The 23,958-nt window shown below is 34.3% G+C and overlaps 1 protein-coding gene across 1 annotated transcript in view; it reads left to right on the top strand.

The window, feature by feature from the left end:
- Nucleotides 1-233: 233 nt before the first annotated feature.
- CPD (carboxypeptidase D) overlaps nucleotides 234-23,958 on the top strand; it is a 56,411-nt gene continuing 32,686 nt past the window's right edge. Inside the window, exons 1-6 of the mRNA XM_011359907.2 lie at nucleotides 234-1,035; nucleotides 6,230-6,477; nucleotides 20,292-20,434; nucleotides 21,105-21,274; nucleotides 22,180-22,529; nucleotides 23,024-23,215. Of these exons, the coding sequence (XP_011358209.1) occupies nucleotides 305-1,035; nucleotides 6,230-6,477; nucleotides 20,292-20,434; nucleotides 21,105-21,274; nucleotides 22,180-22,529; nucleotides 23,024-23,215 (1,834 nt within the window). The 5' untranslated portion in view covers nucleotides 234-304. The remainder of the gene's footprint in view (nucleotides 1,036-6,229; nucleotides 6,478-20,291; nucleotides 20,435-21,104; nucleotides 21,275-22,179; nucleotides 22,530-23,023; nucleotides 23,216-23,958) is intronic.

Raw genomic sequence — 23,958 nt, 5'->3', positions numbered from 1 at the left:
GAGCGAGTAGAGAAGAAGCAAATGCAGAAGAGAAAATGGGGAGGAGGAAAGAGCGAGAGAAACCTTACCGAAAGAAGAAAGTGACCACACTCGTCTGGGACAGGCGGAAGGCATACCCAGAGGGAATCGGCTGCTTTAAGGGAAGCCCCGCCCCCCGACGTGACGCAGCAGCAGAGCCGTTCACGACTGGCTGAGGCCGGTGGGCGGGATGGGGTTGCTAGGTGCGGAGGGGATCCGGCGGGCCCCCGCCGCCCCAAGCGCGGAGCCGCGGGAGCGGAGCCGGGCTTAGTGGCGCTGCTGGAAGATGGCGAGCGGCTGGGACTCACGGCCACCCTGGCGGCCGGGGCACCTCCCACCGCTGCTGTGCCTGCTGCTGCTGCTGCTGCGGAGCCCGGCCCGGGCAGCTCACATCAAGAAGGCGGAGGCGACGACGACGAGCGCGGGCGCTGAGACGGACAAGGGCCAGTTCAACCACTACTACCACGAAGAGGAGCTGGGCTCGGCGCTGAGGGAGGCGGCCGCCGCGGGGCCCCCCGGCCTGGCTCGCCTCTTCAGCATTGGCAGCTCGGTGGAGGGCCGGCCGCTGTGGGTGCTGCGTCTCACGGCTGGCCTGGGGCCGCCGCCCGCTGACGGCGACACGGGGCCCGACGCGTCAGGGCCGCTCCTGCCTGGCCGGCCACAAGTGAAGCTGGTGGGCAACATGCACGGCGACGAGACCGTGTCGCGCCAGGTGTTGATCTACCTGGCCCGCGAGCTGGCAGCTGGCTACCGCCGCGGGGACCCGCGCCTCGTCCGCTTGTTGAACACCACCGACGTGTACGTGCTCCCCAGCCTCAATCCTGATGGCTTTGAGCGTGCCCGCGAGGGCAACTGCGGCGTCAGCGACAGTGGACCTCCAGGGTCCAGCGGCCGCGACAATAGCCGGGGCCGCGACCTCAACCGCAGCTTTCCGGACCAGTTCAGTACCGGCGAGCCCCCGGCCCTGGACGACGTGCCCGAAGTGCGCGCCCTTATTGACTGGATCCGCAGGAACAAGTGAGTATGTAGTCCTTTCTCCCCCCACAATCCACGGAGTCTCCAGGAGCAGAGTCTGGGTCCCGCACTCAGTAGGCGCTCAAACAGTACTTGCAGGCCTTAGGGACCAGAGTAGTTAGGGTGGAGGGAGACATACTGTAATCAGGATAGAGCCGCTTAGCCTCCTGTCCCGCTAATTGTCCGCGAAGCGCTGCCTAGAGGCTGTCATTTGTTCAACGGATGCAAAAAGAGCAGTTTGCCTGGAGGGGAGACGCTTTTCTGATATTTTTCTGAGAGTTCCCTATTTTCGCTGGACTATATAGAACATGAGTGATAGAAGAGACCTTAAAGATAAACTAGGTCAGCCCACTCATTTTATGGATAAGCTGTCAGTATTGTGATTGTCTTATTACTATAAGAACTGTGGTAAGCCTTTTCTGTGGCCACAACCTGATGTTTTGCATATGGGGAAATTGAGGGTCAGATTGGTTAAATAATTTACATAGTACAGAGTGTAGCTGGGACTTAGACTCAGGCGTATTATTAGTCAGTGCTCTTAGCAGCCGTAGAGGGAGACTGTAGCCCAGAAATGACAAAGGACACTCCCAGGGTCTTCCTCTAGGTTATTTGACTTAAACTGGTTCTCTTCCAGTTTTTACCACCTCTGACTCAGCTAAGAAGCTTATTATGGATGTGGCTGGAGAACTTGCACAGATCTGGAACCTTCATCTCTGAGCTGCTTCATTTCAGACTGAAGGGTTTCTGATGTCACTTTATTAGTGGGCCCAAACTGAATAGCTAGCTAATTGTCACACTTAATACACACCTTAAGTGTTACTAAGCACTATGTGGGATTTAAAAAATTAAAAGCATGAGTACCTCAAGAAATTGGTATATAACAAGGAAATATTATAAATATATATGGGGTGTATTTATGTACCCAGTTAAACTTTACAGGAATTGTTCATACTGGCAAAATGTGTGTGGGCTGCAATAATATGGATCATCTCTGTGAAAGAGTTGAACTTGAACTGAATCTTGAGCGATGGGTAGGATTTTCATCAAAAAGGAGGAATAAAGGAATAAGGGAAGAGGACGCTTAATCCAGATGGAATAATGTCTGAAGTGGGCAAGTACCTCTTCCCTTTTACAAGGATCAGCTTTGCCAGCATATCCCCAGTTTTGTCTTCATGAGGCTGGTTAATCTTTTCATCTCAATTTGAAGATTTCTGATTGACAGATAAGATAAAAGTAATAATGAACAAAGAAGTTTCTCTGTGGGACTTGGAATCATCTCTTCTACAAGATTTCAGTATATATAGCACCTAGAAAATTTGTGGGAATTGTGACAATTCTAGATTCCTTTTATCTTCCACCTTTCACTTTACTCCTTTTGAGATCCTTTGTAGATATTTAATTTCACATACGATTTCTGGGAAGATTTTCTTTTAAAGATAACCTTGTCATGATCTTTGAACATTTGCATAAGAAATACTACTTTACATCTTGTTGTCTGAAGCTATGATGACCAGAGTTTTTCTGAAATGATATATCAAACGCACTGTTTGCATTTCTTAAATATCATGTTCAAAATGCCCTGTCACGACCCTTGCAGGAATGTAAATTCTGCGACTGGATTTTTCTCTTCAGTATTAGTTCTGCTGTGACCAAAAATGAAAATGAGCTTTGTCTTGGATCCAAGTCAGCTTGAAGCTATACTGAAAGCTTTAAACTTTAAATCTGGGACCCCAAATTCAATCTTTGGCTAACTCTTTCATATCACCAGTATTTAATGATTATACATTATGGTATGTGCCAGTTAGTTCAATTCAATCTTTGGCTAACTCTTTCATATCGCCAGTATTTAATGATTATACATTATGGTATGTGCCAGTTAGTTCAATTCAATCTTTGGCTAACTCTTTCATATCGCCAGTATTTAATGATTATACATTATGATGTGTGCCAGTTAGTTCAATGATAGGAGCTTATGAAGATTTTAAAAGCTCATCTGTGTCAGTCGGTATTACATAGAAAGTCATTTTGTTCTGCGGCTATGGACTGCCATAATCATACCCAACCATTCTTCAAACATGTAACTAATCAGAAGAGTAAGCAGGTGACTGTATAGGGTGGAAAGTGCATCCATCCATCCTCAGTCTTCAAGAATTAACTCAAAATATATATTCTTTAATGATTAGTAACAAAAGACACTGATCTGTGAATAAAATTAAAAACACAAGCACACATATGGTTTGAGACTGATGCCTAAATATAGAGTCAGCTATGGATAGAAAATTTAAAAACTGCAAACATTAACCTGTATGGGGAAATGACCTTTTTCGTTGTAGTTTGTGAAACAAATTATTTGAATAATATTTTGATATCCTATTCACTCCGTTATATTAGAAATAGATTTTTGTTATTTTGAATATGTAAAAATTTAAGACTCATTTCCTCCTGCTTAATGAAGTTTATTTTCTTTGATTCCCATATTTTTGTTACACTCGATTTCTTTAATTAAAAATGTCTGCTTAGATTTTAATAGATTAGCATATAAAAATTTTCAGTATGTTTGTGGAAAGCATTATCATATTGTTGGGGGTGAGTGCAGATTACTTTGAGGTGCTTGTATATATATCTACAGTTTCCTGAGTCTTTAGAATTTAGTTTACCAGACATCAAGTTCTCTTAATTTTTAAGGGTTATTTATTGGGTTATCTGGAGAGCATAATAGAGTTAACTTAGAGTTTGACTTTTTAATATCTATAGATTCTTGTTTATAACATTTGTAATATATTTAGCAGCTACTTTAAATCTTATGCAAGGAATGGTATATGTTGCTAAAGTCAAGTATGAGAAACACTTAAGAGAATTGATTTGAATGGAAACCATAAAATACTTTAAAAATAAAATTGGATTGATATACAAAGTTGGTTTGACAAAGACTGTAATAGGTATCACTTTCTCTTAAAATCCTCATTATAAGAGTGGCATTGGTACTTTTAAAACTGTGTAAGTAGAGTAAGGAAAATCTGATAATTCAATTTTATCACTCAAATAGATTGCAAATATTTCATTGTTCTAAAAGTACCGTATTTGGTTAGGCTGTTTTAATGATATTTCTGAGAAGTGTTGCAAGAAATGTTTAACAAAGTAAAAGACAGCATTTAGTAGAGAATTGGGGAATTTAAAGTTTTAATTGGAAAGATATAATTAAAGTAGTATGCTTCACCTATTTAGAATATTTGGTTATCCATTTTATTTCACTAGAATATGAATGCCTCGAGGGCATTTTTGTCTTTAGTTCTTCACTGAGGTATTCCCTAGTATGTAGAATGTTTGGCACATAGTTGACATTCAAGAAAATTTGTTGCTGAATGGATTGCCTAAACTGGGCCAGCCTTGTAACTTTCCCAAAGTCAGTGAGTAGAAAAAGGTATTTAAATTATTTTAGGTATACAAACCAGAAAATAAATTGTTAATACCTTAAGCTATGAGGGAGAGATGGGTAAGGTGAAGTTAGAATGTTAAAGTATGTACTTAGTTTTTGTTTCTGTATCATTGTGTCACCCAAGCCCTGGTAGTCTGTAAGGCAGTGATTCCATAAAGCAGGATGCTAGATCTCTCCAAAGAATGAACATTTAATGAGCAGGTGCTGTAAAGCAGTCGTTATGCTAGAGATGTGTATTATCTTATGTAATTCTCATAACAACCCTAGAAGGCAGGTAGCATTAATCCCCATTTTGCAGATGAGAGAGGAAATTGAGGTTCAATGAATTTAGAGGCAGTAACTTTTCCTGATCATATTATTAGTGAGAGACAGGCCTGGGGGACCAAACGTTCTTACTCATATTTGGCTGGCTCCAAAACCTGTATTATTGCCACTATATAAATTGCATTGTCCTCTGGTATCTGGAAGAGTACTAATTATATTAATATTAGTTTTTATCTATATCTTTTCATAGTCTATTCTAATATTTAATCACTGTCTTTAATAGCTAAGTTCTATCTATTGATGAACAGATTCTGTGTAATTTTCATTGTTTGATCTCTGGGATGGTGCTGATCATACTTAACATATCATAGGTTTAATTTTCTTTCAAGCATATAGAAATAAATGTTATATATCAACTCTCTTTAGAATTTCTGTAGGTCAGTTCATTTCAACTACAAAAAGGCAGAAGTAAGAAAATCCAATTTAAAGTGCAAAGAGAAAAGTGTTTAATCTCTACCCATAGTAATGGTTTAAACTGTTGCATGAGGAAGAGATGTATAAATAGGAATTAAGCATGTTTTGCCTTTACTTTTCACCATAAAAGGCATATTTCTGTATCTATAAATTTGATCAGATTGTAAATAGGTTTACTTAAAAGTAAAAACATAAAAAAATAAAAATGTTTCTTTTATAGGAGCAGCCTCGTCTCCATGTCATTTTATTTTATAATGGCCCAATCAGAAACCTTGGGTCTAGAAAGAGAGATGCTTTTACAGTGGCACAAGGGGGCTAGTCTTTTATGTGCTGTATTGTTTTTCTCTGAAAGCAGCTCAGTGTATCAGGTTCTCCCTTACCCAACCCTGAATCTTCTCAATTGTGGCTTCTCTGTTGAAAATGTGAATTTAGCAGATAGTGAACCCGAGGTGAGAGAAAATACATCTTGTTTTACATTAGACTCTCTATCTTAAAAATTCTCTTTGGATGGCAATATTAAAAGCATGAAAGTTATTAATCTAACTAATGTATGCAACAAATATTTATACAAGCCACACTTTCTACAAAATTAACACATTATGAAATACAAGTATTAGGTTGAATTATAGGAAATTGGCATTTTTGTAGGTCAAAAAATGATTGAATGTTGACAGGTTTATATTCAAACTAATACATGAATTTGCAATTCCCCAAATAAGACATTTCCTGAAACATTAATTTATATTCTGTTATCCAGCTACTTTTTCAATGATGGGAAAGTTCTTTCAAGTTATTTGAGGTTAATTTGAACTGTTTGAAATTTGTTAAATTGATAAAGCTTACTTTCTATTTTCTTTTTGTTGTTGTTGTTGGTCTACTTATAACAATTGATAGGGTTATCTTCTAGGTCTCAAGAAAGATACTGAGTTTATTTATGAAAGATGTAGAATCTTTAAATACATGATGTTTCCTGTGCCCCCACCCCTTTTTTTAGTGATATGTGATTTCGTTGTGTTTTCAAAGGTTCGTGCTTTCTGGAAATCTGCATGGTGGCTCAGTGGTAGCAAGCTATCCTTTTGATGATTCTCCAGAACATAAGGCCACTGGAATCTATAGCAAAACCTCAGATGATGAAGTATTTAAATACTTGGCAAAAGCCTATGCTTCAAACCACCCCATCATGAAAACTGGGGCACCTCATTGTCCTGGAGATGAAGATGAGACTTTCAAAGATGGGATCACGAATGGTGCACATTGGTATGATGTAGAAGGTGTGTAAAACACTGAATTTGCTATATTTTTCCCATCGTTCATTTAGCTTTCTGAAGTATACTGTGGTAAAAAAAAAAAAAAGAAAAAGAAAAAAGGAAACTTTGAGGAATTCCTTTTCTTTTAAATCTTTTTTTTATTTTGAAATTTAAAAAGCCGCAGTACATCTATAATGTAAATGAATTAAATTCAGCAACTGTTATCTTTCCCCACATGTTACAGCACATTCTCTCCATCCTTCACCCACTCCCCACATTCTCTTTTGCCAAGCTATCTAAAAGTAGATTGCTGATTTCATGACACTGCACCTTTAAGTATCTCAGCATGTATTTCCTAAATACAGGGGCATTCTCTTGTATAATCCTGTACCATTACTATAACTGAGAAATCAACAATAATTCAATACTATCATCCCACATAGTGTCTGTAACTCAAATTTCCCCTATTACCACAAAAATATCCTTTATAGTTCCTTTTTCTCCAGCTCAGATCCAGTCAGGGTTCAAGAATTGCATTTAGCTTTGTATCTTTTTAGTATCTCTGATCTAGAACAGTCATATTAACACTCTCTTTTCTTAATGATGATAAATCCTGTGAAGAGTCTAGACCAGTTATCCTACAGAACATCTCATATTCTAGATTTGTCACTTTCTTCATGATAAGATTCAGATCAAATTTTCCTACAAGAATATTATGTAGATCACATCACGTCAGGAGGCACATCAAATCAGGCTGCCAGTGGCCAAGTAGGACAGCTTGGTTAACGTGGTAACCACCCATTCTCTCCATTTTGTATTTTAATCTGGTGTGATCATGGAATGCTGTTTTTTGGGTTTTTTTTTTTTTATTGTGGTAGTGTATATATATTTACATATACATATATGTATGTCAGTCATAAAATTTGCCATTTTTAAATGTAGAATTAAGTGGCATTGATTATTTCACAATGTCGTACAACTGTGTTACCACTGTCTGTTTACAAAACTTTTTATGACCCCAAACAAACTGTAACCATTAACGATTAAGTATGTATTCCCTTCTCCCTAGCCACTGGTAACTTCTTTTTTTTTTTTTTAACTTATTTTTCAATTGTAGTTGACAAACAATATTATATTAGTTTCAGGTGTATGACATAGTGATTAGACATTTATATACTGGTAAGTTCTATTTTCTGTCTCTGTGAATTTGCATATTCTAGATATTTCATATAACCGTAATTAGATAATCTGTGTCTGGCTTATTTCACTTAGCATATGTTTTCATTAGATCTTAGCCAAAAGGCAGAGAAGCAATAGCATAATGTTTTCAAGGTTCATCCTTTTTGTAGCATGCATCAGAACTTCATTCTCTTTATGGCTGAGAAATAATTCATTGTATGTATATGTGTACTACATTTTGTTTATCCACTCATCTGTTGATAAACATAGGGTTGTTTCCACCTTTTGGCTACTGTGAATAAGCTTCTGTGAATGTTGGTATACAAATATCTGTTTGAGTCCTTGTTTTTAAATCTTTTGAGTATATACTCAGGAGGTACATTGCTGGCCCATATGATAATTCTATATTTAGCTTTAGAGGAATCACCAAACTGTTTACCACATTGGCTGTACCATTTTACATTCCCAATTTCTCATGGAATGCTATATTTAAAAGAATAGTTAAAGTAAGCTTGAATTGTTTACCTTTTCTTTTAAATGTTATAAAAACAGCTCTTGTTGTATTTAAACCTTTGGCATCCTTTGAATAATAACTTTTTTGTTTTTCTGCACAGGCTTAAACTGTTTAATTAAGAATAAGCAGAAGGTACAAGTCAACATAAAAATGTCATCAGTATGAACTTTTTCTCTTCTTAAACTCTGCCCATGATGAAATACCTTAGGTCTTCCTTTCCTTTCTATTGGCAGTCATATTATAAATTATAAATTATGACATTTCTCTTAAGGTGCCTTTATTTAAACTTTTGAATTACCTTTTGACTTTTTATGTTAAGCCATATGTACTCAACTTAGGCTCTAGATGTGAGGACGCAATACTTTCTAGAGTTTTCTGATTCCTCTATAGTTTCTACCAATGTTTCTTATATATAACAAGCATCCACAAAGAGTTTGGAAATATTTAGAAACGAACTTTCTGCCCATAACAATTACAGATGATTTAAAAACCATTTAAGTTTTTTATAGATAAGGGATATTCTTTAAAGTTTAATTCCATTTCAATCTTCAGGAAATATATTTAATAAAACTTGACTTCATGAACTGGTAGTTTTGTGATATAGTCAAGTTGCTCCATTATTTGAGATATTATTTAAAATAATGAGTTAAAAATAATTTATTTTTCCTTTTTGGAAAAAGTTGTAAAAAATTAGAAAGTAATTTCTAATTAACAATTAATTATGGAAGATTAATCTATGTTATACTATTTAAAAACTAAGTATTCTGTCTTCACAGTAAGATTATTTGGTTAAACCAGGTAACAGATTTTTCTGATTCTTCAACTATCTGAAGAAGCTAAATTTTGCTGCTGCCATTGTTATTTTTATGAACATCAACTTCTCTCATTTTAGCTGAATGGTCAGACATATATTATTTCTACAATAGCTAGCTTATATTTCTACCTCAGCCATATCGAGCAGTTTCAATATTTTCAACAGGGTAAATTCATTGTGTATCTTATGTGAAACTGCATAAGTAAGATGTTGTAAGATGTTGTGAAACCTTGTGACTAGGCATGTATTCAGACCCGGATGTCTTGGAGTAATTTTACTGACGTCTTACGTGATGTATTTAGAAATTCTAGTTCAAAGAAGTATGACTTTTAGAGCTGAAAGTGAATATATTGATCTAGTTTAACCCTTTTGCACTACAGGAAGTCAAGGCCTGAAAGAAGAAATATTATGTGAGTAACTTGTGCAATACTCACTTAGCAAATATTTACTGAGTACCTGCCACGTCCCATACATGGTATTAGGTGATAAGGATACAAGAGGAGCAAAACAAACAATTCCCGCTTTCATACCTCATTTTTCTAGAGTCTCTGTACTTATCTGAAGTGTAGATGATAAGTAAATTATCATTGGTCACACTTCTGGAAGATGTGTCTGGTTCTATGGGTCTTTGTGTTACTTTGTTTTAAAAATTATATATTAAAAAAGAGCAAACACAAAAACTTAAAGCCTTCTTATATATTTGCTTGTTTCACATTTTAATAGGATCAAGCCTAAACTTCTTAGTGTGACACTGAAAATCCCACAGTTTGACTCAAGCTGACATTTTCTAGTCTAATTCTCCCCTGCAACTGAACTTTTGTACTTCCTCTCAGATGTGAACCTTCACATGTTGGGCTGTTCTATGTCTGGAAAGCTTTTCTCCAGTTCAGCTGTAACCTTCTCTGAAGCCTCCTCTGTAGTAACTTTCACTCTCATGCCTTCCTAGAGCTTTTTGATTATACCATCAGTATAATGCTTATCTACTTATGTGGTTAATAGTTTTTTGTATCTCCTGCTGGAGTGTGAGTTCTTTGATAATAAGGACAGTGTTGTGTTTTTCATTTTGGTGTTATCTTTATACAAAATGTATTGGCAGAGAAAGTCCTAGAGGGAGAGAGACTGGGGAGATTTTTAGTCATTTGGAGTGAAGCCTTTTTTGGAGATTAGGGCTTTATCTAGAGGGATACTATGGGAATGAAAAGGGAGTATGAGATGTGGTATATAAGAAATTTGCAAGAAAAATTCAGGTTGATCATCAGTTAGATGGTAGAAGAGTGTCAAGGAAAAGAAGGACCCAAAGATATACTTTTGAGATTTTGAACTTGGATAAGTAAGAATGATAATGAATGGGAAAAATTCATTGGAGGAGCATGTGTGTGTGTGTTCTCTTTAAATGGGAGAGGAGTAAAAATTGGAGGTGGTACTTGATATACTAGTTACAAGTATTCAATGGGCAGTTAGCTTGAGAAGGAGGTCAAGATGATAAAGAAATTTAGGAGTTATGAGAGATGGGGAAAGCATATGGCAGTGTACTTGATTTTGAAAATTGAAGCGATATTGTTTTCTGGCATAATTTAATTACTTGGAGCCAGAAGTTCAATTAAAGTATATATACAGTCATGCATTGCCTAACGATGTTTAGGTCAATGATAGACTACATATATGACAGTGGTCCCATAAGATTATAATGGAGCTGAAATAGCGACATTGTAGTCATTGTAACATCATAGTGCATTATTACATGTTTGTGGGGATGCCATTGTAAACAAACTTACTAAAGTGCCAGTCATATAAAAGTATAGCATGTACAATTATATAAAGTACATAATACTTGATAAAGATCATAAATGAGTATGTTACTGGTTTATGTATTTACTATAATATTTATAATTATTTTAGAATGTATTCTTACTACTTATTAAAAACATTTGTTGTAATGCAGTATGCTGGCAGCAGCCTCAAACATCTCGTGTTTACTGAGTCTTGATTGCGTAATTTCTCTTGTGTTTGATTTAATCTTGTGTTTTTTTGTGCAGTAACATGCTGTACAGGTTTCTAGCCTAAGAGCAATAACCTGTACCATACAGCATAGGTGTGTAGTACGTTATATCATCTAGGTTTGTATAAATACATTCTATGATGTTTGCGCACTATGAAATTGCCTAACAACGCATTTCTCAGAATGTTGTCATTAAGCTGCACCTGACCGTATATCTTTCTGCCTACCTATCTATCTGTCTATTGAGACTGTATACACACACACATGAGTGCTTTTTCATCTCCAAAGTGAACGTACTTCTGGCATTTCATACTGGGATGTTTTCTTTAAAGAATGCTGACAGTTCCTGTGTTCTCAGCCTGTTGTTCATGTTTTAAGAATACTGTTGATCTTCTTATTCTTATTCAGATGTGCGTTAGTAAAATGCATTTAGTTTTACCTAATCTTGTACATTCAGGAGCTGGTTGGAGCTCATTCTTGCTTTTTCTTTCTCTCCGTTAATCTGAGTACTGCCTAATTTAAGAGGAAAGTGGTAAGGTAAAACAATAGACAGAATACTTGCTTCTGCTTGAGTCATGAGTTTGCTTTAGTAAACTGAAATATTGCCTAATGTAAAATCTGACCTCTGGAAGCGGTGTATTATATATTTTATAATGTGATCATAGACTTGTATGATGGTTGAGAACCAAACACTAAACACTACTTTAGGATTTGGCCTCTAAATCTTCAGATCTGATGTCTAAAGGTAGATGTGCGTTCTTTTCTCCTTTTTTCTATTTAACTCAGGTGATAGAGAATTGGATAATGCTTTAGAAAAACAGGAAAATTCAGTTTCAGAGAGCTATGAGAGAGAGTATTGACTAAGTTAGATAAAACTTATCTGAAAACAGATGCAGAACTGTGTAATTTAGTTTAACTTTGTAGTATTATAACACTAGCAAATATATATTCAGTGGGAGTGGTGAAGGAAATAGATTTTCATAAGATAAGTTGCTCAGAATACAAAGACCAGGTTCAGTTAAGAATTGGTCAAAATGAAGTTGAATTTAAAGACCAGGAATATGGGAATTTTTTTCAAGTGCAACCTTTGTTTTTTCCATTAATTTGATCCATATGTTCCACTTAAAAATTTTTATGAACATTATAATCATTAGCTTTTAAAAATATTTCAAGAAATGCAAAATCATCACTTAATAACTATAAATAAATTGTTCACAAAACTCAAAGTTGTGAGAACTCACTATTTTGAAGTAGTTTTATTAAAGAAATAACAGTAAGTTCCAAATTTAGAGTAGAAATTGCCTATCTGTATTCCTAAACTCTAAAATGCTTGTCCTAAAGAAAAAAATACATTGAAGTTTTTTTCTGTGATATATAGGATTCTTGTATAATACAGTTTGATACTTTATAGTTGGCTTACTGAAAAAAATTTTAAAAAATTGCTATGTTTGACTTACCACTGAAGCATTGATTTGCTAGAGACATAACAATAAATCATTAATGCCCCATTTTTGAATGGAGCGCTGAATTTATTTAAGCCCCCCTCAACCCCTATCCCTTTAAAACTAGATATCTCTGTGGTGTAAACAGTAATAGGGACTGATTCCATGATAAAGAGAAATTGAGTATCTTAAAGCATATGAAGATTAATTGTGAGACAGATAGATTAAAGCAGTTTAATGGGTACGAATAGATTCTTTGATCAGAAAAGTTAGCCACTTACAACAATTAGTATTGATCACAGTTTGTTAATGATACTGGACAGATTCCTAATGGTTAAACTTTTAGTTTTGTTCTTTGACATTGATAAAAAGAATGAAAGCGTTGTAGGTTTCATAGTACATTACATTCAATTTTTTTCTGGATTGATATGTAGGTCTAAAGACAAATTTATACCTTGTCTCTTTCTTTTTCAATATCTCTTGTGAGCAGAGGAAATAGTATAAATCAATGGCTTTCAAACTGAGGTATGTATGGGGAGGAGAAAGACTAGTTAATTTGGATAACTTGAAGGAAATAAATTTGCAGCTCTTCTATACCTTCTCTTTTCCTAAAATTGGTCTGCTTGAGAAGTATACTTGCTGCAGAGGTGCAATCTCATACTCTCTTCTCCCCCTTGACTAAAGATAGACATGCTTTTTCTACCTATCTGAATCACACTGTGGTACATTTATTCAGTTTTAGAAACTTTCAGGGCACCAAAACAAAAGGAACAGTTTGTGATTAATAGTATCATAAAAGCATCACTCTAAACTTCTCACTAAAAGATATGTTTTCAGTAATTGTTACCTGTTATGTTTATTATTTATCAAAGTTTATAATAAGACTATGCCTTTCTGATAAATTGTATGTCAGTAGTTATTGTAATAATTCAATCTAGAAGACAAAAATTTAATACTTAGGGCATTAACGTCATTGGAAAATAAGAAAAATTTAAATATACATAGATTGAAGTATTACAGGATGATCAATGAAAGACTTTCAAGCATACAAGTATATCACATTCAAATAACAATCTTTGGACAAAGTGAAATGGAAATGAAAATTCAAAGAGAAAAGGGGAAGATGTAAAATTTCTACTGTTAAAGAAAAGAGTATTCATACAAGTTTTAAATAGATGAGTCCATAGATAATCAAATCTCTATAATATATTTACTTGGCTACATTTAAAAATGTAAAAGTTTTATTTAAAATATAAAATTTACATTATGCAGGAATATTAAAATAAATATATTAGTTTTGCAACTATTCAAACTTAAGATGAAAACTTTTAGATACCAACTTAAAATGTGTGAAGTGTTGCATAATTTTTCAAAATTATTTTAGTTGGAATAAAGTTTGAAGGTCGTTGGTTTAGATAGTCCCCTGAGAGACTAATGGATAATAGAGGCTTACTTATTTATGACTGTTAATAAGTAAGACAAATAACAGATTCTTTATACTTTTTGTATAGTGCTTTATTGCTTTGAGGTATGCCTATAATGAATATTTCACTTCCAAAATTCAAATTTTCTTTGATTGGATAAAGATATTATTCTGAAATATGTTATTTCATCCTTTAGTCTTTGTTGAGCCACATGACATATTAGCATACAAAATAAACAAAGGTATTAACTTAATCTGGCAATAGTTACAGCTGTCAACAACTGTTAGGCCTATCTACAGATCAGTGGTTGCGCTGTTACAGTGAGCTCTAGAGTTGTATAAGGAAAAATTCAAGACAATGAATCTAAACCAGCTATGTAGATAAGATTACTTATGATGCAGTCTTTGACATTTAGTATTGGGAAAATAAATTTTAAGTTTAATACAGATGGCAAATAATACACATTTGTGGCGCCTCACAAAAAAATTCTTAAATTATAATTCATTTAATATCCCCATTTGTTTCCAGTTTTTTAGATAATTTTTTAAAGTAATTTTTAAACTAAAACTTGCTATTTGTGAATAAATACTTTTTGATTTTCTAAAGTTAGGATAGCTTTATTGTTTTTTGTCTTGCAAAGTAAAAGTTAGTTTGCTACTCTTTTGAGAGTATTAATTGAGTCCTATGAGTTTAGAAAGATAGATTAAAGTATATATCACAACTTACTAATTGCCTTCTAGGAATAATTTGTTATTCCTAGAATAATTATAGGCTCAAAGGAAATGAGATTTCATCAAGAGAAAGCTGTTTTGTAGATAGCTTTCTGTAACTGATTTCTATGTAATTCCATCTTGTTAGAGAACATTTTGTCTGATTTCAGTTCTTTTAAATTTGTTTATTTTATGACCCAGGCAGGATATGGTCTATCTTGGTGAATATTCCATGTGTACTTGAAAAGAATGTGTATTCTGCTGTTGTTTGGTGGGATGTGCTTAAATATCATTTAGATCTAGTTAGTCAATGGTGCGTTTTAATTCTATCCTTTGCTGTTTCTCTACTTGTTCTATTGATTACTGAGAGAGGAATGTGCAGTCTGCAACTATAATTGTGGATTTGTCCATTTTTCCTTTTAAAACTATAAGTTTTTGTTTCATGCACTTTGAAGTTCTGTTGTTAGGGGCCACATTTAGGATTGTTATGTCATCTTGGTGAATTGAACCTTTTATGGTTATTCAGTTTCTCTCTTTATCCTTGCCACTTTTCCTTGCTCTGAGGTCTACTTTATCTGATATTAATATAGCCACTCTTTCTTCCTTTTGATTTGTGTTTGCAAGGTATATCTTTTTTTATTCTTTTACTTTTAACTTAACCTATACCATTATATTTAAAGTGAGTTTCCTAGAGACAGCATATATTTGGGTCTTGTTTTTTAATTCAGTTTGACAATTTCTGTCTTTTAGTTGATGTGTTTATACCATTTACATTAAATATAATTATTGGTATGTTTGGATTTAGGTCTACCTTTTTATTATTTTCCTGTTTTCTCTGTTTTTTATTCTATTGCTTCCTCTTTCCTGCCTTCTATTGGATTGTTTGAATGTTTAGTAGTGATTTTATCTATAGTGTTTTTACTATATCTCTTTGTAAAGTTTGTTTTGGTAGTTGTTCTAGGAATTACAATTTACCTACTTAACTTTTCACAATTCTGCCTCGAATTAATATTTTACCACTTCAACTTCAAGGCAAATGTACTTTGCCCCTCACTCTTTTGTTGTAGTTGTCATATGTATTATATATATTGAAAACCCCACCAGACAGTGTTATGATTTTTGCTATCATATATATTTTAAAGAATTTAAATAGTTTATTAAGGAAAAAATAGTTTATTATATTTACCCAGATATTTTACCATTTCTGTTTTTTCATTCCTGAAGTTCTAAGTTTTTCTCTGGTGTCATTTCTCTTCTTCCTAAAGAACTTTCTTTTCCATTTCTTTTAAAGCCAGTTTGCTTGTGACAGATTCTTTTAGCCATCACTGAGAATATCTTTTTACATTCATTCCCTGAAGGATATTTTCACTAGATATAAAACTCTGGGTTCTGGGTTGATGATTCTCAATTTTTTTTTTTAGAACATTTTGTGCCTTCTGCCCTTCATGGCTTCTGATGAGAAATTCATAGTCATTTGAATTGTTGTTTCTCTATACAAATGTGTCATTTTTCTGAAATGCTTTCAAGATTTTTTTTCCTTTTTTTTTTAGTTTTCAGCAATTTGGTTATAAAGTATCTAGGCATGACTTTCTTTGAGTTTATTCTTTTTGGGATGTGCTGAACTTCTTGAACTGTAAGTTTCTGTCTTTTGCCAAATTTGGGGAGTTCTCAACCAGAATTTCTTCAACTTTTTTTTCATTCTTTTTTTTTTTTTTTTTTTAGCATGGCATACTTTTTCCTCTCCTTCTGAGACTAATGACAAGAATGTTATTTTTTAAAAAATTTTTTTCTCTGTTGTTCACATTGGATAGTTTCTACATATCTATCTTTAAGTTAACTCAGTCTTTCCCCTTGTCATTTCTATTCCTCTTTTGAACTCATTCAATAAATTTTAAAGTTTTGGTTTTTATATTTTTCACTTCTAAAATTTCCATTTTGTTATTTTTTATATCTCCTGTTTCTTTTATTTCATTTCAAGAGTGTTTAATCTTATTACTTCCTTAGAGCATGTCTGTCGTAATTACTTTAAGATTAGTCTGATAATTCCAAAATCTGCGTCATATTGGGTTTGGTATCTATTGATTATTTTTTCTTTGCAAGTTGTTGACATTTTTATGGTTCTTTGAATGTCAATTTTGGATTATATCCTGGACATTTTGAACCTTAAGAGATCTGAGCCTTGTTTAAATATTATAACAAATAGTGATTTTTTTTTTTTTTTGGTTAGTTTGTTTGAGCAGTTAATGACCAAGTTAGGATTTGCAAGTTTTGACTCACCTTCTGTGGGATGTGATTCCAATGTCAGTTCAGTTTTCAAAGCCTTTGCACTGCCTGTTCAGATCTATCCTGTGTGTCTACCAGTCTGGGATGAGGGTGGTGGTCTGTTCTGAAGTTCAGTGTTCAGTGCTTTTAGTATAGTTTTAGGGTCAGACCCACACATATACATTTCAGGGTTGAGCCCAGGAGTTCATAGGAAATTTCACACTTAACATTGCTGTGAAATTGTTATTTTTTGTGTGTTCTGCTTCCTCACTAAGACTCTAAACTCTGAATGAAGGTATGTGTCTTATGTATAAATCCCTATAATGTTAGTATAATATCTTACACACAATGACCATTTACTGTGACCAATATATAGTAAAAATTGGAAAGGGTTAATAAATATCATGTATGTGTACATACAAGTAAGAGTTACCAAGGATGATCATATGTCAACAATGACTAAAGGTGACTAACATCACTTAATGACAATATGACTACAAAGGGATATGAAACTCAGCACCTCACCAGTTTCCTGCTAGACCTAAAGTGACTGCCAAGATTTGGAAGATAAAGAGAAAGGCAAAAGATGGAAACCTTGCCTTATAAGAAAAAAAAGATTAAGACCAAATTACTGAGCTTGTGGTGGTTATAAACCTGTATATATTCTGGCAAGAGAAAGTCTATTTGACATCTCTGCATGTATGCTCAATGGGCATCTCAAATTTAATACACTCAAAACATCAGTCTTCATTTCCCACTGCCCCAACCTACTTACATTCATTACTTCAACAAATATTTATTAAAGGACTACTATGTGCCATGCACTGTTTTAGTGCTTGGGATATCTGTCAGTGGGTTTGCTTATGATTTAGCAGGGAGAAACAGGCAGTAAATAATAAACATGATGGGTAAATTATTAAGTACTATAGAAAAAAATACAAAAGTAGAAAAGGATGAGAGGAATTACGAGTGATGGTGGGATGGGCTTGAAATAATAATGGAAAGAAGTAAGTAGCAACTTTATTTTATTTTATTAATTTATTTTTAATTGAAGAAATGATTTAAATTTTTCCCCCATTTACTTCCCCCCTGCTTCTCTTTTTGCCTCTGCTACCCATCATTTTCCACCCAGCAGTCAAAATGATCTTTTAAAAAGGAATTTCATATCATCCACTCCTCTGCTCAGAAACTTCAATGTTCTGTGCAGCAAGGGAAACAATCAACAGTGAAAGGGCAACCTATGGAAAATATTTATAAACCATATATCTGATAAGGGGTTAATATTCAGAATATATAAAGAACTACAACTCATCAAAAAAACAAGTAATAACAATTAATAAATGAGCAAAAGACTTGAATAGATGTTTTTTCAAAGAAGATATACAAATGGCCAACAAACATGAAAAGATGTTCAGTATCATTGATCATCAGGGACATGCAAATCAAAACCATCTTATACCTTTTAAGATGGTCACTATCAAAAAAAAAATAGCAAGTTTTGATGAGGATTTGGAGAATTTGAACTCTTTACATGGACAGTGGGAATATAAAATGGCACAGCTGTTACAGAAAACAGTATGGAGCTGCCTCACAAGGTTAAAACTAGAATTACCACATGATTCAATAATGCCATCTATACCATATATACCATCTGGGTATATAGATATAAAAGAATTGAAAATAATCTCTTGAAAAGATGGTGCACCCATGTTTACTGTACCATTATTTACAATTGCCTAGAAGCACCCTAAATGTCTATAGGCAGATGAATGGAAAAAGAAATGCAGTATATACATAAAATGAAATAGCATTTAACTCCCAAAAGAAGGAAATCACAACTGATAAAGGACTGTTATCCAAAATATACCCCCAAAAACCCTCTTAAGACTCAGCAATAAGAAAACAATAACTGGAGTTTAAAATGGGCCAAAGACCTTAACTGATACCTTACCAAAGAAGATATATGGATGGCATATAAACATGAAAAAATGCTCCACATCATATGTCATCATGGGAATGAAAATTAAAACAATAAGTTACCACTACACACCTACCAGAATGGCCAAAATCTGGAACACTGACAACAGCAAATGCTGATGAAGATGTGGAGGAATGGGAGCTCTCATTCATTGTTGGTGGGAATGCAAAATGGTACAGCCACTTTGGAATACAGTTTGGTGGTTTTTTTACAAAACTAAACATACTCTTAGCATACAGTCCAGCAATTGAGCTCCTTGGTATTTATTTCCCCAAAGGAGTTGAAAACTTATGTCTACATAAAAACCTGCACAGTTATGTTTATAGTAGCTTTATTCATAATAACCAAAACATGAAAGCAACTAAGATGTCCTTCTGTAGGTGAATGGATAAATAAACTGTGGTGTATCCAAACAATGGACTACTATTCACCACTAAAAGAAATGAGCTATCAAGCCATGAAAAGACATGGAGCAACCTTAAATACCTATTACTAAATGAAAGAACCAATCTGAAAAGGTTACATACTATATGATTCCAGCTATATGACATTCTGGAAAAGGCAAAAACCATATGGAGATAGTAAAAAGATCAGTGGTTGGCAGAGAGGGCTTAGAGGGGAGGGAGGGACAAATAGGCAGAGCATAGAGGATCTTTAGGGCAATGAAACTACTGTTACTATAATTGTAGAAGCATGTTATTATACATTTGTCCAAACTCATAGAATATAAAAGAGTGAACCCTAATCTAGACTATGGACTTTGAGTGGTAATGAAAGTATTTTTTAAAAAATCAAGTGACAGGAATGATAATAGGTTTTCTACAGAATGAGTGTGTAGACTTATAAAGGTGTAGAAATAGTGAGAGTGACTGAGTGTGGATGCTTATTCCCGTTTTTACTGCCCTCTTCCTTTAAATACATTTTGAAAGGATTTTTTGTGTCTTGTTTTTCACCACCCCCCCCCGATTTGTGTAACTGCGTCACCCTATATACAGCCTTTCTTTTCCTCTTGCCACCTTCTTGATAAAGGGGAGTACAGTTAGAGTAGTAGGCACTTAATAAAGCTTTGGCATGAATATCTTTGACAATTTTAAGATCATATTTACCTTTCATGTTCTTTCTGTCAGAAAGATTAACCTCTCTGTGCCTCACTTCTTTAGAATGGGTGAAATAATAATACCTAACTCCACTATTGTAAAGAGTAAACTTTAATAACACATAACTCCTGTAGAACATGTCTGACAGGTAGAGCTGTTATCATTATTGCCATTGTTATTAACTGCTATGTTCATGCTATTCATAATTATTCATCCTTTCAATCAGATATATTTCCTTTACATATATTCCTTGTCAATGTATGTGCCTTTAACCTTCCTTCCTCTGTAAGAGCCTTCTCCATTTTCAAACAATTTAATAAAAAAACAATTTATGCATGCAGAGATGGCAGATTTAGTATCTTTGGTCTTCTTGAGAATAGAATCTTAAGGGTAAACTTATTTTTTCTTTCATGTTACAGGTGGTATGCAAGATTACAATTATGTATGGGCCAACTGTTTTGAGATCACATTAGAACTGTCTTGTTGCAAATATCCACCTGCTTCACAGCTTCAACAAGAATGGGAGAACAATCGTGAGTCTTTGATCACATTGATTGAAAAGGTAAAAGTAGCTGACTGAAAAGTTTGGAAGATTGGGGTATGGAAATAATGGATTAAGTAAGGGAGAAATTTGGTTGCATATGAATAACAGTCTATACTAGCTACCCTTTATCTGTTTTTATTATTAAAAATTGTAGGCTATCTTTACAAACTTATATTAGAATCTATTAGAACATATTCTAGCTGTGCCTCCTTGTCTCTCCAAAGAGTTTCCTTTGACTGTCTTAGAACATGTTTGCAAACTGAAATAGCCAAATTTGTACTACCAAGTTCTTAGAATGTCATGTGATCATATTTGCTAGAGAGCTTTTATCAGTATATGTGACATAGACATAAGTTTAATTTAAACATCAGATAGGCTAATATACTATTGGGTATACTAGCAATTATTACTTATACTTTGTTGAGAAAATTAGATGTCTGTATTTGAGGAGAGTAAATTTCATAAGCACATTACCAGTCTAGATTTCAGACATATTGACTTCAGCTTAAGAATTTCATTTTTTTTGTCTACATTTTATTTTAACTTGGAGGGATTCAAAAATATTTTGGGGAGAAAGAGGGAGTAACCTTATTTTTTTAGAAATTCTATATCAATGCAGAGAGGTTATGCCCTCTTGCCTTCCAAACTGATTGTCTCTGAGCAATCTACTTTGCTTCTTATTTTTTAGGTCCACATTGGAGTTAAAGGATTTGTTAAAGATTTAGTAACGGGATCTGGCTTAGAGAATGCAACCATCTCAGTGGCTGGTATTAATCATAATATCACAACAGGCAAATTCGGTGACTTCCACAGATTACTTGTTCCTGGAACTTATAACATTACAGCAGTTTTAACTGGGTAAGAATTTAAAATAGACTCTTAAAATACCAAACCTTTTTTTATATCTAAGACAGAAATATTGTCCAGAAAATGTTATTTACTCTATCTGGCTTTTATTTTTCCGTGTTCTCTTTTCTTTTTTCCCCTTTTATAAGGAGAAAATACTATTGCGGAGTCTTTTGTCACATACTCTAATAATACAAATGAATATGAAATACAATTGTAAACTTGGGAGGAAGGACAGTTTTAAAAGCTTGAAAAGATGGGCAGCTGTGTAAAGCATTGCCTCAAGGCTAATTAACTACCAGAATACAAAAAACTCAGGGCTCCATAAAAGACGTTTTGAAGAGCTGTCTTTATTAGCTTTCTAATATCTGAAATGAGTGGTTTCACCCCTCCCTTTAGCAAATCACTGTGCTAAGGATTTCATTGATAACCTTTAATTTAATTTTAAACTTTCCTATTTAGAAAAGTAGTTAGAATGTCAGTTTGATAAGGCACTACAAAGAACTGGATAATTTATCCCTTTGAGTATTGTAGCAATGGTTACAATGGATTAATGACTTCCATCTTCCATTGTATTCTCTCCTTTGAATGTAATTTTTTGTAAGCATCCTAATCTATGGACTTGAGAAGATGGTAAGAGAAGTAGTCCTTTAAAGATTTAATTGGGGGATTCTCTGTGAGGTAACATCCTAAAAGTCTTGAATTTACACATTTATGTTTATTTAGTTTGAGTTCTATAGTTTATTTAGTTTATGTTTATTTAGTTTTAGTTTATTTAGTTTATGTTTATTTAGTTTGAGTTCTATAAACCTCTAAGTGCTAGAGTTTGGAAAGGTTTTTGTACTTTTACAATATTGAAGCATTGTGTTTTTTAATTTAACTGCAAGCCATCTCCTTTTTCAAATATTTTTTTTCAGGTACATGCCAGTAACTGTTAATAATATAATAGTGAAAGAAGGACCAGCTTCAGAGGTGAATTTTTCCCTTCGGCCAACTGTGACTTCAGTAATCTCTGACACAACTGAGGTTGAAGTAACTGCTAGCACAGTTGCTATTCTTAATATTTCTCCTGGAACGCAATCATCTCACCAGCCAATTCAACCAAAGGACTTTCACCACCACCATTTCCCTGATATGGAAATCTTCTTGCGAAGGTTTGCCAATGAATATCCTAACATCACCCGGCTTTATTCATTGGGAAAATCAGTAGAATCAAGAGAACTTTATGTAATGGAGATATCTGATAATCCAGGTGTCCATGAACCAGGTAATTGGTGTCGTTTTACACATAATTTCAGTATTGCCTCTCAGAGCTATGTATTATATTGCTGTGTTTCATCTGGAAAGGTCATCTATAGCATGTTTAACTGGAACAAAGAAAATGTAACCAACGTTGCTAGAAAAAAAGAAAATTCATTTAATCTATATTAGGCATAGTATTTAACATACTGCATAGATTAGATTCTTTCTGCTAATATTTTTATTTTCATATTATATAGCATCCATATATATATACACATATATATGTATATATACACACACACACACACACACATATATATATATATATATATATGCTTGAGCTTGCACAGATGTACATATTAGTAAGGAAGCTGCTTTATAAGATGCTTTTTCCTGCTTTTGTCAAAATATCTCCTTAAATTTTTGTTTCAGAGTCTTTGCATATGTTGGGGGAAAAGTAGAGAGAGTTCATGATAAATGGAAAGGAAGAAAAGTCCTATATAATTACTTTGTTTTCAGGTGAACCAGAATTTAAGTACATTGGAAATATGCATGGAAATGAAGTGGTTGGAAGAGAACTGCTATTGAACCTCATAGAATATCTTTGTAAGAACTTTGGAACAGACCCTGAAGTGACAGATTTGGTTCGTAGCACTAGAATTCACCTTATGCCATCTATGAATCCCGATGGGTATGAAAAGGCCCAGGAAGGTAAAGAATAAGCTATCTGTTAATGCTTAGCCTTTTTTATTATCATATGACGTGATTATTTGGAATAGAAGAGAATTTGAACTAGTTATTTCCCTAGAATTCTTCCTATTTTATTATAATTTATAATGGGTTCTAGCTTTTGTATTCTTGTAAGAAAGGCTAGTTCATTTAATAATTATGAGATCAAGTTTATATTTAATGGCATTCTCCACTTTTGTAATGGTTCTTATTTATTAAAAATATATGTTTTACAAATTATTTCATTTAACAATGATTCTTGTTTAATTATTATGTAGGGAACCTTATCTCATAAGTGAAAACTCAAACCAAATGTCTTTTGAAGCCAGTGACTGTTTTGAGTGCCAGTTCTACTCTCCATGCATATTCTAAACCTGCTGAGTTATTGATTTCCTATTCCTCTGCCTCCTCTGGGCTAGCAAGGGCAGGGAGAGCTACTCGCTTACACAGACCACCTTATGCAAAACACTAGGAAAATGAGAATTCATGTTTTCCCAAGCTGTGGTTCCTTACAGGCAGTAGTACCAGTGAGTAGAATAGGTACTACAATATGGATATGTAGCCACATGAGTTATTACTGTCACTGATTGAACACTGAGAGAACCAACTGATAAATGACCAGGTTAATCCTTATATATATATTATTAAAATTCCTTCCCAAAGGACCTCATCCTTTGTCAGCTTCACGAATCCCTCTAATATTCCTTCCTTAAGACCTTTCAGAA

The sequence above is a fragment of the Pteropus vampyrus genome, unplaced genomic scaffold (genome assembly GCF_000151845.1).
Source record: "Pteropus vampyrus isolate Shadow unplaced genomic scaffold, Pvam_2.0 Scaffold50, whole genome shotgun sequence".
NCBI lineage: Eukaryota > Metazoa > Chordata > Mammalia > Chiroptera > Pteropodidae > Pteropus > Pteropus vampyrus.
The sequence above is the reverse complement of the archived record's forward strand: the minus strand, read 5'-3'. Positions and strand labels throughout refer to the sequence as shown.